General features: G+C 43.3%; 2 protein-coding genes across 2 annotated transcripts; both read right to left on the bottom strand.

The window, feature by feature from the left end:
• Nucleotides 1-992: 992 nt before the first annotated feature.
• Nucleotides 993-7,534, bottom strand: LOC102778656 (transmembrane protein 182-like). The gene is made up of 5 exons (XM_006781778.2): nucleotides 7,207-7,534; nucleotides 4,633-4,756; nucleotides 4,014-4,112; nucleotides 1,666-1,803; nucleotides 993-1,343 (listed from the first exon to the last, which is right to left on the bottom strand). The coding sequence occupies exons 1-5, from the start codon at nucleotides 7,378-7,380 to the stop codon at nucleotides 1,123-1,125; spliced, it is 756 nt and encodes a 251-aa protein (XP_006781841.1). The 5' UTR covers nucleotides 7,381-7,534; the 3' UTR covers nucleotides 993-1,122.
• A 528-nt stretch (nucleotides 7,535-8,062) lies between these two features.
• Nucleotides 8,063-15,250, bottom strand: LOC102778930 (sodium/hydrogen exchanger 2-like). Its single transcript, XM_006781779.3, has 13 exons — nucleotides 15,004-15,250; nucleotides 14,406-14,628; nucleotides 12,323-12,563; nucleotides 11,997-12,247; nucleotides 11,677-11,894; nucleotides 11,395-11,591; nucleotides 11,219-11,308; nucleotides 10,830-10,900; nucleotides 10,520-10,657; nucleotides 10,319-10,415; nucleotides 10,074-10,199; nucleotides 9,542-9,605; nucleotides 8,063-8,269 (listed from the first exon to the last, which is right to left on the bottom strand). The coding sequence occupies exons 1-13, from the start codon at nucleotides 15,248-15,250 to the stop codon at nucleotides 8,085-8,087; spliced, it is 2,148 nt and encodes a 715-aa protein (XP_006781842.2). The 3' UTR covers nucleotides 8,063-8,084.
• Nucleotides 15,251-16,467: the final 1,217 nt, after the last annotated feature.

Below are 16,467 nucleotides of genomic sequence, written 5' to 3'. Positions count from 1 at the left end.
AATCCTGTCAGAAACCAGCTGTGCTCAGCTGTTCAGACTTCCTGCTCAAAGGACCCAGTGTTCATTTGTTATGTCACAAAGTCGAGTCAGTTTTATTGATATATGTTGTTGTATTTTCTGCACAGAAATAATTCCACACGCAGAATTTCATTGCAAAGATGTTACAGTCGGTCTTGCATAAAGCAGCTCTAGTACTCTGAACACACGTGTGTCGAGTCCTTTGAAGCAGACATACACCCCACCACTATCACTGCCGTTCTTGCTCCTCAGATGAAAGCTGATATGTGATCGAGAGTCCGGCCGCTTGTTTCCATTCAGAGCAGTGAAAAGGAGCAGGAAAGGAAACACGAGCTAATATTGTAGCACTTGTGATACAATCACACGTCAGCGTTTCTCCTTTTGAATAACACAGGAAAAGAAGGGATTCCTATAGGGCACTGCTCATTTTGGGAATTATTTTTGGATTTAGCTGCACTCTGGGTTTGAAATCTAAATCTAAAGTTTCTGTAAAAGGTGGAAAAAGAACAAAAAAACAGAAAGAAACAATAAAGCATGGGGGATTGAATGAGGAGTAAAATGTGATTGGGGTGAAGGAGGCAGGTGGCTGGCCTGCTGTACACCAACCAAACCCACAAACAGCTGTTCATTTCTCAAAGCACCCTTGTGCCCCCCTCCATGCATCAATTCTCTCTCTCTTTCTGTCTCTCCCCCCCAATATCTTCCTCTTTCCCGCTCCACCCCCACCCTCTCCCCAAGCCTCCAGTCCACCCAGCCATTCCTGCCTCCCACCTCACTCTGCTGCAGCTAAACACACTTTGATCACGCGCCAGAATCAGGACACAGCTGGCTCACCCGTGCACTTCTCACCGTCTGCTTATCATTTGTGGCGATAGTAAAACATGGCAGCGATAACATGTCTAAGTAAATAGTGACATTTGAGGAGAAATTAAGCAAAGTGGGAGACAGACAGAAAACTTCCAGGAGACCCAAAGCAGCGGCAGTCTTTCCTGTATTTACATCCCAAAAACACGCTAATCCAGTCAAGTGCAGGACATAAAAAAGTCAGGCCTCTCCACCACCCCCCGCTCCCCTCCTCTCCACCCTGTCATCCAGGCGGGCAGGTCACTTGCTGGCATGAATTGCACGGCCTACCAGCAAGAAGACCAAACCAGAGATGAGCTCCAGGGGCACTCCGGCAGCCGCCACCATGAACGACAGGCCGTAGAGGACTGAAACCTCAGCGTTCGGACATGTTTCCCCTCTCTCCTGAAGGATGTAGCTCTTCACATCCACCACCTCCATCCACAGGACGTAAAGCAGAAGCGTGAACAGGAACAGGCAGGCTGCGGAGAGATACAGACAGTATTAGAGAGACAGACACAGAGGCCGTCAGTGCTGTGAGTGGCTGCAGAGGAACGCAGCTCCTCTTCATCTCTACTGTTACCACGGCGGCAGTGTTTACTGCTGTCGTTATAGTGACAACACTGCAGTGTGACATCTGCTGCTCCGCGTGCCGGGTGTGTGTTTATCATGTGACAGGTATGAACAGCTGACAGCAGCAAAGGCTGCAGAATGAATGTGCGTCTGTGCATTCGTCTCTTGTTTCACGCTACAGTTAGGACTTACACACACACATAGATGCACAGGCAGCAGTCTATATTTTACCAGCAGCTAAGAGGAAGGCCCCGCCCAACTTGTAGAGTTTGTAGCTGATGAAAGGAACACCACAGACCAAGAGGAAGCCTCCAGCCAGAGCTAAGACGAGTCCGAGGATTATCAGCACGGTCCAGAAGCCCCGAAACACTGCAAGAAACACAAGCACAGCAGTGGAATCCCATAAGTGTTCTGCAAAGAAAGGGTGTTTTTGCACAGGTTTTCAGTTTAATCCCAGCCCCTTGGATTCATTTGCTGACCGGTCCACGAGCAAGATGCTGAAGCCCAGGTTGCTCCTGTCGGCTGGCGAATCTTGCATTCCTACCCAGGAATTTTGTGTATGTGTGTGAATGGAAGAATAGGAAACACATTGCAAAGTGCTTTGTAGAGCTGCCAAGGTTAAAAGGATGTCATATAAGAACGGATCATTTACATGTAAGAAGCTAAAGTCAGCATCCAGTTACTTTAGTCTGGCTGAAGGAAAGCAACTACTCTGTCTTTGAGAAAAAGAAAGCAACAAAACTGCTCTTCCACAGTCATTACATGTTCATTTTGTTTGGTTTCAGTCACAGGAAGGCAACGCTGGTTCTGATCTTTTGCAAGAAGATTGGAAACAACCAGCCATCTGTAGATGTGGTTAAATGCTGTCCTATTTAACACACAAATAGAACAGTGTTTCCCATCTTCCCATAAAACGCTTAGCAAGAAAGCACAAAAAAGTATTTCCCAAAATAGACTGTTCCTTCAGGCTGGTCCTTTAATAACTTCGATATGGTCCTGATACGTTTAGGCTGTAATATGAGCACTTTTTGACTGAATAATAAATACCAGATTAAGTATTTCTCTGCTAAATCTTTACTGCTGTAGCAAAGATGGGATTTACTATATGTGGGGACCTAGAGATGAGGCCAAAATTATTAAGCGTTGCTTCTTTTAACAGATCGAAGGAATTTGTTATACAAGTGTCAAGAACAGGAGTGAGGAGTATCCTCAATAAATTCCAAGAAACCCACAGAACACGCCTGGCAGTGGTAGGAAGTGAAAGATTTCAAAGATTCTGGAAAGAAAACTTGTGAGAGATGTTTCTAGAGAGCCCAGAATAACTGCGAAGACACCCATGAATGATTTAGCCAAGTTGGGAATTGTAGTCTCAAATGAGACAATCACTAGAGCCCTGCACAGGAATGATGCGAGATTGGAGACCAGGAAAAACTTCACTTCTGCAGAAGACACGCCTTCAAGCCAGACTGCGGTGTGCTAAGGACACCCTAGAGACAGATAATGCACACTAGAAGAGCGAGAAGAGGAGATAAAACTAGAGCTCTTTGTCCACAGACACTTTGCTGATGTTTGGAGAAAGTAGTGAGAGTTCTACATCTCAAAGGACAGCGTCCCCACAGTGAAACACGGTGGTGGGAGGATCATGATGGGTGGATGCTTCAGTGGGTCTGGAACTGGGAATCTCATCAAGGTGGAAGGAATTATGAAGTTTATGTGAAGATTTTAAAAGCAGTCAAAAACAAACGAGTCTGGGTCGTCTCTTTATCTTTAAACACAACAACAACCCAAAATATGTCACTCCTGGGGAAGAACTACCTCCAGAACACCAAAGTAAATGTTACTGACTGGCCAGTTCAAAAAATGCAAAGCCCTGACTTGAAAATCACTGTGGGATGAACTAAAAACCAGGGTCCCTGCTGGAAGACCATCAAATCTGGAAAGCATGTGAGACGTGTTGAAAACTACAACAAACGACTGCAAGCTGTTAACCAGCAAAAAGAGTAAACGACTGACTCTTAGCATCGAGGAGGTAATTATTTTGACCCTGGTAGTTTTTGTGAAATAATTTTGTTTCTATGTGCAAAGCAAAAATAATGTAAGCATCCAAAATAAAACAAGGATGTTCGGACAAGCTGTGCTAAAAACAAGTTATCGCTCTGTTAAACAGCATTTGGGAAATACCCATATTGTTATTTAAGAGTAACAAATATTTCTCAATCATGTATCAAAGATTTGTATCAAAGATAATTTTACCTGAAGTTTAGGAGTGAGACTACACCTTAAGCACTCCTCTTCTAAATACCTGTACCTGCTCCAAACACCTGTCTGTTCTCGCTTTTCCCACCCTCCCCGTCTTTCTTTCCGTTTCCCAGATAGGCACTTGGTGTATCCGGCATCCTCATATCAGTCTTCTCCAAACCCCTGCCTCTCACCCAGCTGGCGTCAAATAATCTATCCACGATTATTTGTGCATATTTTGTTGTTCATAAAATGTCTTGCATAGATTTGAACTCACTACTGAACAACAGGAAATAGAAAGACGTGTGCCCATGCAGCATATATTTGAGACTGTGAATTACCTGCTGTGGGGTCATAATTTGGGTGAGGGACTTGTCCAACTGCAACCGGTAGCGGGAAGAGGTAACCATGGATGCAAACCTTAGACTCTGGCTGGTTTGCTATATTTAAAAAAATGAGAAAGGTTTACAAAAATAATCACTCAAAATAATGGGCAAAGGTCTATAACCACAATAAACAGCAGACATATTAAGGCTTACACATCAGTACTGACTTTATTGTTGCCTTTTATTTCCCATCATTGACTAGATTTTCTAAAAGCAGTGCCTGAAAGAGTGGCAGAAGCACACTCAGCTATCAGGCCACTTGAATAACAATATGCTCAATGGTTATTCTGGATTTCTTTTTCAATTCAGTGATGAAACATGAAGTGCAGCAGAAAATAAAAAAGACACAAATGCAAAATGCAGTCGGGGGAAAACAAAAAGCCCCAAAACACCCCATAAACAACATATTTTAGTAATCCTTTACATTTACTGTCACATATGGGCATTTTTCTTTTCTGCACTTGTTAGCATGTCAAGGAGACCGCAGTGTTGAGCAAGGGACATGCAACCACATTGGACAACTCCCAACAAAACCTTTGTTCAGCTTAACTAGAGGAAAGTTTCGCCTACGTACTGAAGAGAGTGGCCAGGACTGCGTGCGTCGTGGGCTCCACCTGAAACGCACAGCGCCAGAAAAAGCCCTCGTGGTGCAGCGTGAGGGAAGGAGGGGAGGTACTCGCTTCTTCCACCAACAGCGTCTGAGAAAAAGAAATGGAAGACAGACTGACATCACAGAGATAGATGCTCGAATACCTAAAGATGGATGAATCCCATTTTCTGTCAGCTCTGTCAACACGTCTGCGCTCGCGGCTCTGTGTGATTCCCTACTTCACTGCAGCCACGGCATCAAACGTGGTTCTGATTATGGCCTGCTGGTCTGTGAGGTTTTCGAGGGGGAACTTATATTCTCTGCTTGCTTGTCAGAAATATGATTGATGGCGCCGAATAACACAACAACTTTAATCATCCTGTTTTATTGAAAATGAAAGACTTTGTTTCTGTGATGTTACGGAGGAATTCACTGGGGGATTAGCTTTTATAAATATATCCCTTAGGTTGCACTTTGTAAACTTTCTCACAAGTGCTTCGTGGGAGAATAAACTGGAAAATTAAAGGGCCACTCCACTGATTTTACACATGAAGCTCAGCCGGCTCGTCAGTGAGAGTCCTACTCGCTGTGTAAAATCAGTCGTATGAAGGTGCCACAGTTTTGTCAAACCTTACCCTGAACCGCTTTTATTTTACAGCTGGCAGTCGAAGTGATGGACCAAAAATATTAAATCTATGAAATACACTCAAATTTTCAGCAGCATGCTGATAGCAGCAAAAGGTTATCAAGGATGTCAGTGTGTGATGACTGGGTGGTCTACAGCTGTGGTCCAGACTGAAAGATCTCAATATCTGGGTGGATTACTCTGACATACTCTACATAATCCCTGTTTTTGTCTCCTATTCATGAAATAACACCTGAACATGCTGATATTATTTGCTTAATATCAGCATGTTCATATTTTAACCAGAGCCATGCTCATCTTCACAAAGATGCTACTGTAGTGTGCATGATGGGATGCTGTGTCATAAACTCTGGATGTGAAGTCAGGAAGAATGTAGGTGTGTAATGAGCAGGGAGGGTTTGATGAAAGGTGCATTTGGAGGTATTGTGGTAAGATCATAAAGGCCACTAAATACAAACTACAAGTCCACATGTCTCTTCTAACTCCTCTCCTGCACACTTTACAGAAGTGCAGTCACCTACAACAGGAAGGCCAAACATAAGGTCCGGGGGCCAGAATCAACCCAGCAACAGCTCCAATCTGGCCCACTGATTTTGAACCTTTAACTGTATTTTCATACATTTTACAGCTTTTCTGATGAAGACCTCCAACAACTCGTAAAGTACCAGTGAGGACAGTGCAGGGAATTAGCAAGCTGAACTTTTTCTGTACTTTTGCGAATTTATCATGTGGAAAGACTGAGGCGTGCTTTAAACTGCACTTCTTGTTCTTATATTGAGACATCTCATGGAATAAATGTTTGGTTCAAAGTCTTTACACTGACAGAAAGGGGAGTTTTACTGGTCCAGTCTACTTAAGATCAAACTGGGCTGTACTAACCACTATGTAAAATGAGTTTAGACATCCCTGGCCTCCCACACGTTTGGGCAGAGTGTAATCGGTTAAAAAGAAAAAACAAAATGCAGTGGTTTCCAAATCGGGAAGACTTCTGATAATGATTGTCAGTCAGCAGCTTTTACTGGATTCACAAATGCAAGACCTTTGCTATGCCATTAAAGAGACAAAAACATATTTTTTAAAAAGACTTCAGTTGAACTTATTTAAGAGGCAAAGTGGAAAACTGTAGCCTGACTGCTTTCTCTTGCAGGCCAAAGAGGTTAAGAGTCCTCTGCCCTGTCAGCACACAGTTAAAAGTCAGTATCTGTGTTGGTATGGAAGTAGATTAGTGAGCTTTGCTTGGGTAACTAGTAATGCTGACCAGTGGATTCAGGTTCTGGAGCAACATATGCTGCATTGCAGTGTCTTGTTTCAGGGAAGGTCTTGCTTATTTCAACAAGACATCAGCAAACAACGTTCTGCATGTATTCCAGTATGGGTGGAGCTGTTGCCCAGTCAAAACATTTGGAGCAAGAGAGGTTCAAACTGCTGGGCAGCTGGAATCCTTACAAGAAAGAATAACGCTACTGCCACGTTTCAAGAATTCGATATTGCAGCAAAGCATCTGACCCAGATTTTATGAAACATGCCAGTAGCATCAAATTCTAAACTTATATTTTTTTTCTTTTAAAAACAAAATCCCTCTGCTTCAACATTTGCTGTTTTCCTTGTTCTAGTTTTAATTAAAACTCATATGTTCTGTGGTTATAAATGTGTTTTGCACAGCCTCCCAGCTTCTGTGGAAACAAGGTTGTAAATTGCTTCAGGACATCTTTAAATATCTTATAGTGGCATACTGTAGCTCGCACAGCAGCGAGTCCACAGCACCTGATCGGGTACCCCATTTATTCTTTTTGTGGTTTTCACGTGTGACCAGTTAAAAATAATATTTTCGGTTACTGTTATTGAATCGATGTGTTTTGATGGAAGTGATCAGTGATTGCTTATGTTAGGAATCGCACTTCTATCTGTCCTACCTCAGTCCTGTTGGCATCTTTGTCTCCCATCGGTGTCGTTTGTGTTTGCCATCTATATGGTCTGCAGTTGTCGCTTGCGACCAGCCAGTAGTCGGTACCAAATGCCAGGAAGAAACACAGAGTCCCTATTACCCCAAAAATCCCCCCAGACAGGGCTGCAGCTCCCACCCTCATAACTCCGGCCTTTACCCCGCTTTAAAGTATGATTCCTCTTAGCTTTTAGTCTTCAGGTCAGTGACTCCTTACTTGTGTCCACTCTGAAGGCTGTCTGCCCAGTCCCAATCCTAAAGAACATGGCCAGCCTCTCTCAGCCACTCCCTGGCATGCTGGGAGCTGTGAGGAAAAAATGCTACAGTAACCGAGTAGGTCAAACGGAGGGAGGTGGGGGGACAGGAGTTATTTTAGGACGCAGTAAGCCTGTCCTCGTCAGATTACCAGTGTATGTATTTTGCTGTGCATTTGTAAAGGAAACAAGGAGAGGAAAGATTGGCGTGAGGACGTTGTGGGCAGCAGGTATCAGCATTTATGACTGCGAGGTATTTGTAATGTTGGTGTTACTCTGGGAATGGCGCTTTGAAAATGAATTAGGCTGGAGATGCAAGAGTTGTTCAAGAGGTGAAACATGGAGCTGAGAAAAGCTTTATTGTAGCCGGCAAACGCTCTGAATAAATAAATAAAACCATTAAATTCATTTTATGAGGAATTTACTTGGGATGCATCCATGAAATTGCTGAAGACTTCTACTAGTTCTGCTTTGCACCTCACAACTCTGTGCTTAAAGGAATACGAGGTACTTATCATTTCAAATGATGGAACACGCTGAGTTCTTTGCTTTCATATGTTTTTCTCCCTCCCTCCCCGTGTCTCACAGTCTGCATTCATTGCTGCTTCTCATTCTCCAAAACAAAGCTGAGGTGTTTCCTGGCGGCTCTCTCCACGGTTTCCTGATGTTTTGGAGAGACTAGGTCTTCTCTAGCAGCTTTTGGATCCGTTGATCTAGTCTGAGCCGGGCCAGCTGAGTCTGAGGAGTCCAGGAGAGTGGATCGTGGGCTTATGGAGCACACTGCCATGAGGGAAGACGGTGAAGTGAGCTCAAGAGTCACAAAGTCAAAAAAGCTTCTGGTCAAAGATCAGGAGGGAGAGAAATACTAATAACCTGGGGTTTTTTTTTTCTTTCTTTCTTTAAGTTAGAGCAGAAAGTTTGAGAGACAGCAAACACACAGTTAAAAAAACTGCACGAATTAAAACATAATTTTGCAGAAGTAAACAGGAAGACTGAGTTTTAATCTTACATACTAACTAGCAAGAAAAGCAAAAAGCCTTTAAAACTCAGACTGAGAACCTGAGAAAAAAGTAAAGCTTTCCATTTGTTCAACATGAGTTTGATAAACAGACATTTGAAAAAGAAAGTGGTTGTCGGACTCTATGCGATCACATAAAAAAACAACCCTTATTGGTTCCATATGAGGGGAAAGTAGCAGCCTGGTGTTTTTAATCAAAATTAACTTGATTAATTGATCATCAGCTAATTCACCTCAAGGTCTGACCGTGCAGTGTTAGGAGAAACTGCAAGAGCTGCATGTCCGACTCCACAGGCCTCAGTTAGCATGTTAAATGTTAAACTTCATGACAGAATGTTTGGTGAGATAAGTTATGGCTTGTTTTAGAAGGAGTGCCAGGAGAAAAAAACGACCATGGCAGCATGGTTTAGTTTTGAAAAGCTGCATCTGAACAAACAACTTCTGCAACAATGTCCTTTGGACAGACCAACAAGACCGAATTTGTGCTGTCTCACCATCATGCACAGTTACGTTTGTAAAAATTAAACACAGCATATGAGCTGTCAGGCACAGTGGTGGAGGGGTGGTGATTTGCCTTGTCTTGGGGCTGCGGGACCTGTGCACCTTGCAGTTATTGAGTTTAACTCAGGGCACCAAAGTCATCTAGAGTCAAATGTAATGCTATCTGAGAGCTAAATTTTGGCTGAGAGTAGGTTATTTGGCATGGTAATGATCCCAAACATCGAGGTGTTACCATGGCTGAGCCAAAGTCCAGACATCAGCTTCATTAAAAACTGTGGTTGGACATAAAGAGAACCTGCAAAACCTCAATGAACTGAAGCAATGATGTAAAGAAGAGCAGGAAAAATGTATTGACAATGATGTGAGAGACTGATAAGGTCATACAAAGAATTAATGATTCAAGTTATTGTTACGTAAGTTGGCCCTACAAGCTGCTGAATCATGCAGAGGACTTGGCTGTTTTTTATAGGACTGCATAGAGTCCTGTCAAGACTTTCTGTTTCACGTGGCTGTGCATCTGGCTGCGTCTTTACCTGTGTGAGATCTGCTAAGTCCAGTTCTCACTCTCTGTGGCTCACTTAGCCCACCATCCTCCCCCTGCAACAGTAGAAATACACAGTACAGCACCATGGAGGATGTTCTCTACTCTGATACCGACACTCCATCATTAACGTAGTTCAGAATCACACAGAGTTTAAACAGATTCCTAAACTTGGATGCAGTATTTCAACATGAATCCACTAAACCACAGGTGTCGAACTCCAGGCCTCGAGGGCCGGTGTCCTGCAGGTTTTAGATGTGTCCTTGATGCAACACAGCTGATTCAAATGGCTAAATTACCTCCTCAATAAGTCTTGAAGTTTTCCAGAAACCTGGTAAGGAGCTAATCATTTGATTCAGGTGTGTTGACCCAGGGTGAGATCTAAAACCTGCAGGACATCGGCCCTTGAGGCCTGGAGTTTGAGACCCCTGCAACCCTGTGAACTTACTCTCCTAACCATTCAGTCTTCTTAATTCTGTTCAATAAAACCCGAACATGAGGAAATGCAGGTAGTTTGCATGCACCTGAAAGTGTGTGATTGTGTTGTATGAGTATCTTTCTCCCAGACTTTGGTGTCTGTAAAGGGGCTTCCTTGTTCTGTCCACCGATGTGTCCTGGTGCAGGGTGTGTCTGCTGTAGGCTGGTGTCTGCTGGAGTGAGGACAAATGCATGAGCCCAGAAGTGTGGAGCTGAATTATACACATTGTGCAATTTCTAAGTTGTAGTAGCTGGAAATAGGAAATAGCTAACAGTGGCATAGAAACTTTACCTTGTTGTTGAAGTTTTGGAGGTTTCTTGAGAGGATGCGCCTGATGCTTTCCATCTCCTCCGGTAGTAGAGGTCGCCCTTGGGAGCGAGGATCCACTCTAGGTTTTTAGAAAACCCTGATTATGGTCACGAACCTTTCTTCCGTTATTCTGGGAACTTTAAGGACAAACACTGACACATAGTCCAAAAACCATTTTCTTACATCGGCGGGGCCTCCTCCTCGACTCCCCTCTGCTCCCGTCTCTCCAGCTCCTGGTAAACTCTGAGGATGCTGGAGCTAGCCTGGCGGTCGTTACGGATGAGGAAACGGCGAAGGTACTTCTTGTTGAACTGCTCAAACCTCACACACACACAAGCACACAGATGGCAATACTGTGACTTGTAGAAAATGTGCATAGTGTTTGCTGCCACCTGCTGGTCATTTCATATTTTATCTTTTTACATGCACAACGAACGCTTTATGATAAAACACAAGCAGAAGGCAAAGTAACAGTTAAACACGGAAAACTAACTTGTCTTTCCAGTAGTGCTGCCCCCAGTAGCCAACCACGTCCTCTATACCTGCCACCAGGTGATCTATGAGCTAACAACAAACAGGATTACTTGCAGATAACTTGCAAAAAATGATATCCTTTGGAAGTATTGAAAGAAATTCATGAAACAGGCTGCCCTCTGTGCACCATCCACTTCAGTGCATCCTTCAAACATTGCATGCTTTGCATAGGAAAAAACTGAACTCACCTTGTTTCCTTTTGGTTAGTAAACCTTGCTCTTCTGAGATCATAATCCTTATGATTTCAGTCTTTGCTAATTTACTGATGTCTAAAAATCAGTAGTGTCCAGAGTTATCTACAGCCCTATCACAACTCCACACTTAGCTGTGATTCCTGTGATCTCTCACCCTGCTGTGGATCTCCTCGCTGAGAGTAGGCAGAGCTCTCTTCTTCCTCTTCACATACAGTAGCTCCACTAGAGGCTTGATGGTCATCCCCTGCAAACCAGACTCAGAAAAATAAAATCCACCTTCAAACTATGACAAACTGTTTTCCTTACAATTCACGAACATGTTTGCCCCACCTGTACAAAGACAGTAAAGAGAATGACCACGATGGTAGTGGTGATGAAGAGTCGTTTCTTTGGGAAGTCATCAATCAGGAAGACCAGGGAAAAACAGATTGCCCCTCTCAGGCCACCGTAGGCGATGATGAACTGGTCTCGGAAGGTCACGGCGTTCCTCCGGAGCTTGTTCACAAACGCGGTCAGCAGAAGCACGCCTTTTCAGAAGTGAGAAAGAGTTTAGATATCCACTTTGCTGATCTTGTGATATAACTTGTTTTAAAGTGCGGAGAAGACTTATACCCGTGGCCCTCCAGATGAGACAGAGCAGCAGTGTAGAGCACACAAACGGCCAGCTCCACATGTGGATGTCCTGTATGGTGGACACTCCCAGGAAGATGAAGATTAAGGTCTCGCTCACGCTACTCCACATCTTCAGAAAGTACTGGATGCTGGTGTTGCTGCGCTCCGACACATTTGCTTCCACGTACTGTTTCATTGTAGCAGCACAGGTCACTATGCTGCAGGGCGGGGAAAGGGGAAGCAAAGTTAACTAATGTTTATAATACTAATGCATACAATTTGTGGTCTTTGGGATTCAGATGATTCTGAGCAGCACTCACGCCATGATCCCAGAGAGGTGAAGCATCTCTGAGGTAAGGTAAGACAAATAGGAATAGAGGAAGACAAAGAGCGGGGCAATGACTTGGGCCCTGGAGGTAAAACGTGAGGTGAGGGCTGCCAGCAGGCCGAAGAAGAGACCTACACACAAGCCTCCGATTCCCACCACCACCACCCTGCAGCCCCCCAGCAAAACATCCAGCCCTGACACTGATGGCAGACGGAGGAAGGACTCAAAAAGCTTGTAGAGCACCTGAGAGGAAGAAACGTGTATGAGTATCAAGTGTTTCATTTAGGTACCTGAAACACGCACCGCTTCTCTCCTCACCACAGTGACGGCGTCATTGAGCAGTGACTCTCCGAACACCAGGATATGCAGCTGTTCGTTAACTTGCATCTCTTGGAAAACAGAAAGCACCGCCACTGGGTCTACAGCAGCGATCAGGGAGCCAAACAGCAGGCAGTGGAGCAGAGAGACATCTCCTAGTGAGCTCTGAGCCAGCAGGCAAACACCGTACAGAGACAGGCCGATGCCCAGGACGTTCCACAAAGTCCCCAGCACTGCATACCTGCACATGCACAAGAAACCAGCTTTAAGACACCTGCTCCAGGTACCTTTAACAAATACTCGATGAATATCTGATTTTAGGTCCACAAAAACAAGCTCAAAATATGACAAATGTGGTAACATATGCAGTGCGTCATGTTTATTTTGAATAGTCAATGTGATTCCTAAGTTCATGGTCAGTTCTTAGTAATCTTAGAGTTCTTCCTCCCTCAGTGTCGCGTCTTCTTCTGTGTTCATTCAGTCTTGTCTTCACGTTGTCTTCATGTCTTGTCTCTGTGTTTTGTGTTCCCCTGTCAGTGATGTCCCCATGTCTGTTTCTGCCCCGTCCCAGTGTCAGCCAGTGTGTGTTAGTCTTCTTCTCTGTTTTTATTGTACTTCCTGTTTTATTTTGACAGTCTCTCATCCTTGTACAGTATGTTCAGTTTTACTTCCCCTGTCCTATTAGTCTGTATCAGTTCCAGCTGTGTTTACAATTGTTGCCCATCCTCTCGTTAGTTTCTAGTTACTCTTTTATTTGTTTCTATTTGTTATTGTTTTTGTATTTTATTTCAAGCACCGTTTTACAGCATATGTAACTGCCTCCTTTAGTTCACTCCCTTTGTTTCATCTGTCTGCCACACTGCCATACATGACACAGTGGGTGAAATGATTATTAGGTCTCCTGCTGAATTTGTAAGTTCACTCACTTACAAAGAATTGAAGAGTCTCTATTTTTAATGGTATAGTTTTATTTTAATAGAGAGATACAGAAAAAAACACAGTACATAAAAGCTATGAATTGATTTGAATGTCTCTGAGTGATATAAGTATTTACTTAACTTAATAAACTTAATAATCCCACCATAAGTTGTCACCTTCTTACCAAGCTTCCTGTTGATGGTTTTTTTAACCCAGCAGTCTGCAACCTTTTTTGCGCCACGGACCGGTTTATGTCCAACAATATTTTCAGGGACCCGCCTTTAAGGTGTTGCAGATAAATACAACAAAATAAAACCAGTACCGGTACCCCCCAAAAAAGAAGATCTATCCATAACCATGGGAAAAGAACCAGAAAAACCAAGTTAACAATAAAAACGATTAAAAAAATAACAATAAAAACCAATAAAAACCCTGAAAACCATAAATTTCACATCCAAGCTTCAACTCTTGCAGCCCGGTACCAAACGACTCATGGACCGATACCGGTCCATGCCCCAGGGGTTGGGGACCGCGGCTTTAACCCATTCCAGTCAAACAATCCTGTGACTCTGTGGGAGGCAGAAATCTGGCTGGGCTGTAGGAAACCAAATACTTATTTCACTCAGTGACATGCAGGGATGTTTATATCTTGGTTCTCTCCATTAAAATAAATTAGAGACTGTCCAATTCTTGGTACACGACCAAAATTATGAATTAAGCAGGAGATCAAATAATTATCATTTGGATGTTTCAAATTTCAACCCTGAGCCTGAACCATGAAATAATTGCCACAAAATTCAATTGTTTTTGAAAGTAGAGCATTCATTAAATCATTTGAAGAAATTTAAACAATAAATATAGATTTCTGTTTGTGAATTTTAATTTGTATCATATTTGGTGCATCATGACTTTTTTTTTTTGCAATTTATTCTTGAATTTTTATTTTATACTGTGTAATTTACACTGATGATGCAGATGTAGAGGTAGAAGAAGACTTTAATGGGTAAAACCAAAATAAAGAGTCTAATTCTGACTTTTAAATCAAACTCATTCTACTCATATTTTGTGTGGAAATGGTGTACTTTCATTCTGTTCAACTCAATTTGCATACGAATGCCTCCACACACACACACACACAAAAATCAAACATTTTAAAGCTACCAACCAGAGGATTGTACCAAGGTTTTCAAAGAACAGCCTGCCTGGCAGGAAGTATCCCGCATCTAACACGATGGGTGGCAGCAGAAAGAGGAAGAAAGCATCGGCGCTGAGAGTCGGTGGAGCAGAGTGGCGCACCCCATAGATCACACCTCCAACCAGGAGGCCCACCATGATGAGGACGCAGCTTTCGGGGACAACTGCAGGGACTCGACCTGACCAGTGGAAACCTGAGGGAATGAGAAACGGAGAGGGAGTAAAAGGAAATCAGCAGGATCCGAACTTTGTGGAGTTCTGACTAAATTGCTCTGACTTGAGGCGCTTGTGTAGCTATACCGAGGGAGGACTACTACCATTGCACTCAGATAAACTCCTTCATTGATAGAACAGGTTGTTAACTTGAGGTTTGGTGTGAGTTTTACAAAATCCTGGAAATAACTAGAAATGTAGAAAAATAATAGATATTATATACATTATATTATATATGAAATAAGTTTAATGAACTAAATTAAATGTTAAATGGAGGTAACCTAAGTTATTAACATCCAGCTATCTGACACCAAGCTGGCTTCTCGTGGATGAGTGTGAGCACAACTGAGGCTTACCCAGCTTGGCCAGTGAGGCCAGCATGATCCACAGCACGATCTCAAAGGGAGCCTGTATGTGGTGATAGTCCATGCTGAACACCCTCAGAGCCATGGGCAGATCCACAGACAGGCTGCCATCGCTAATGTTGGTGCCCAGCGAGGGGGGCAGATTGTGGGGCAGAGGGCTCCCATCGGGAGAGGTCATGGCCAGACAGCCCAGCAGACTGGCAGAGAGCAGCAGAGAGAGAGTCCACAGAGCAGCCATCCTGCAGCCATGCTGGCACAACAGCAGAGACAGGCAGAGAATAGGATTGGGACTATGGAGATGGGGGGTGGGGGCGAGCGGCACACACAGACACACAAAACAACCTGATTGGGACTCATGCAGCCACTAATGTGCACAGGAATCCCTGAGCTAGCAATGATACCAGCAGCACAGAGCTCAAGGGGTGTGTCACACACACAGACGGTCTCATCAGCAACTCAAAGAACATTACATCCATTTCCTGAAAATGAACCCTAACTGGAAGCCAAAACAAAACCCAAAATGTTTGAGTACTTTTATGTAAAATTATAATCTGTTGTTGTTGACTGAAATATGATTATTTCCATTACAGGGAATTGCTTTAAGTCCCCAATATGTGCCTGTGTACACACATTTGTGTCCCCACGGCAAGTAATGCAAGTACACATGCACAAGATTCAGCCAGGGTATTAGCACTGATGGTTTGTTGTGTACAAAGCTTAGATAGATTGCAATAATTGTTAATATATTTTGTTTACCTAGCAGAGAAAGGGCTTCTCCGACAATGGACTCATTTTCAGTGTTTGTTCTCATGCTGTGGCAGCAGTGCTTCATTTGGTGGAATTTGTGTTCTGCTGTGGCTTATTTGATTTGCAATCTTTCATTTCAAACAAGCAACTTATTGTTGATGCGGCATGTTGTGATTATTGAAATAGTTTGAATTACAGTTACAAATATGTTGCCTCGTGGTGAGAAAAAGGCTTTAATTATCAACCAAGACATTATCTCTTCCTTCCACTGGCTTCTTATTAAATTCGGTTTATCGTCTTTACATATTTTATGCCAGTATGCGTGCAGTCCGTCAGTTCCACTGCAAACGCAAGGATCTGTGTCAGAATAAGCCTTCCACTGTATAAGAGCACAAAAATAATTGGTTTAGTGAGTTTAGTTGTACGGGTCATTTACACAGAAAACAAACAAAAAGTTAAAAATATGTTGCTTGTGTGACTTGTTCCCTTTTCCAAAATGTTAAGCAGATGGCATGTGATTTTTTTTTTCTGTTGCTTTAAAATCTGTTTGTGCTTCTGGAAAGTTGTTAGTTGTTCTTCTCCAGTCCAAGAGAACATTTAAAAGCTAAGAGTTGTTTTGGGTTTTTTTACACACCCTCACTACCCTCAGTGACTTTGCCCTTCGTCCCTTCTTCCCTACAAGTGAACTCACTGAGGATCAGACCTCTC

The sequence above is a fragment of the Neolamprologus brichardi genome, chromosome 2 (genome assembly GCF_056152115.1).
Source record: "Neolamprologus brichardi isolate AB-2024 chromosome 2, ASM5615211v1, whole genome shotgun sequence".
NCBI lineage: Eukaryota > Metazoa > Chordata > Actinopteri > Cichliformes > Cichlidae > Neolamprologus > Neolamprologus brichardi.
Note: the sequence above shows the minus strand (reverse complement) of the source record. Positions and strands in the feature narration are given on the sequence as shown.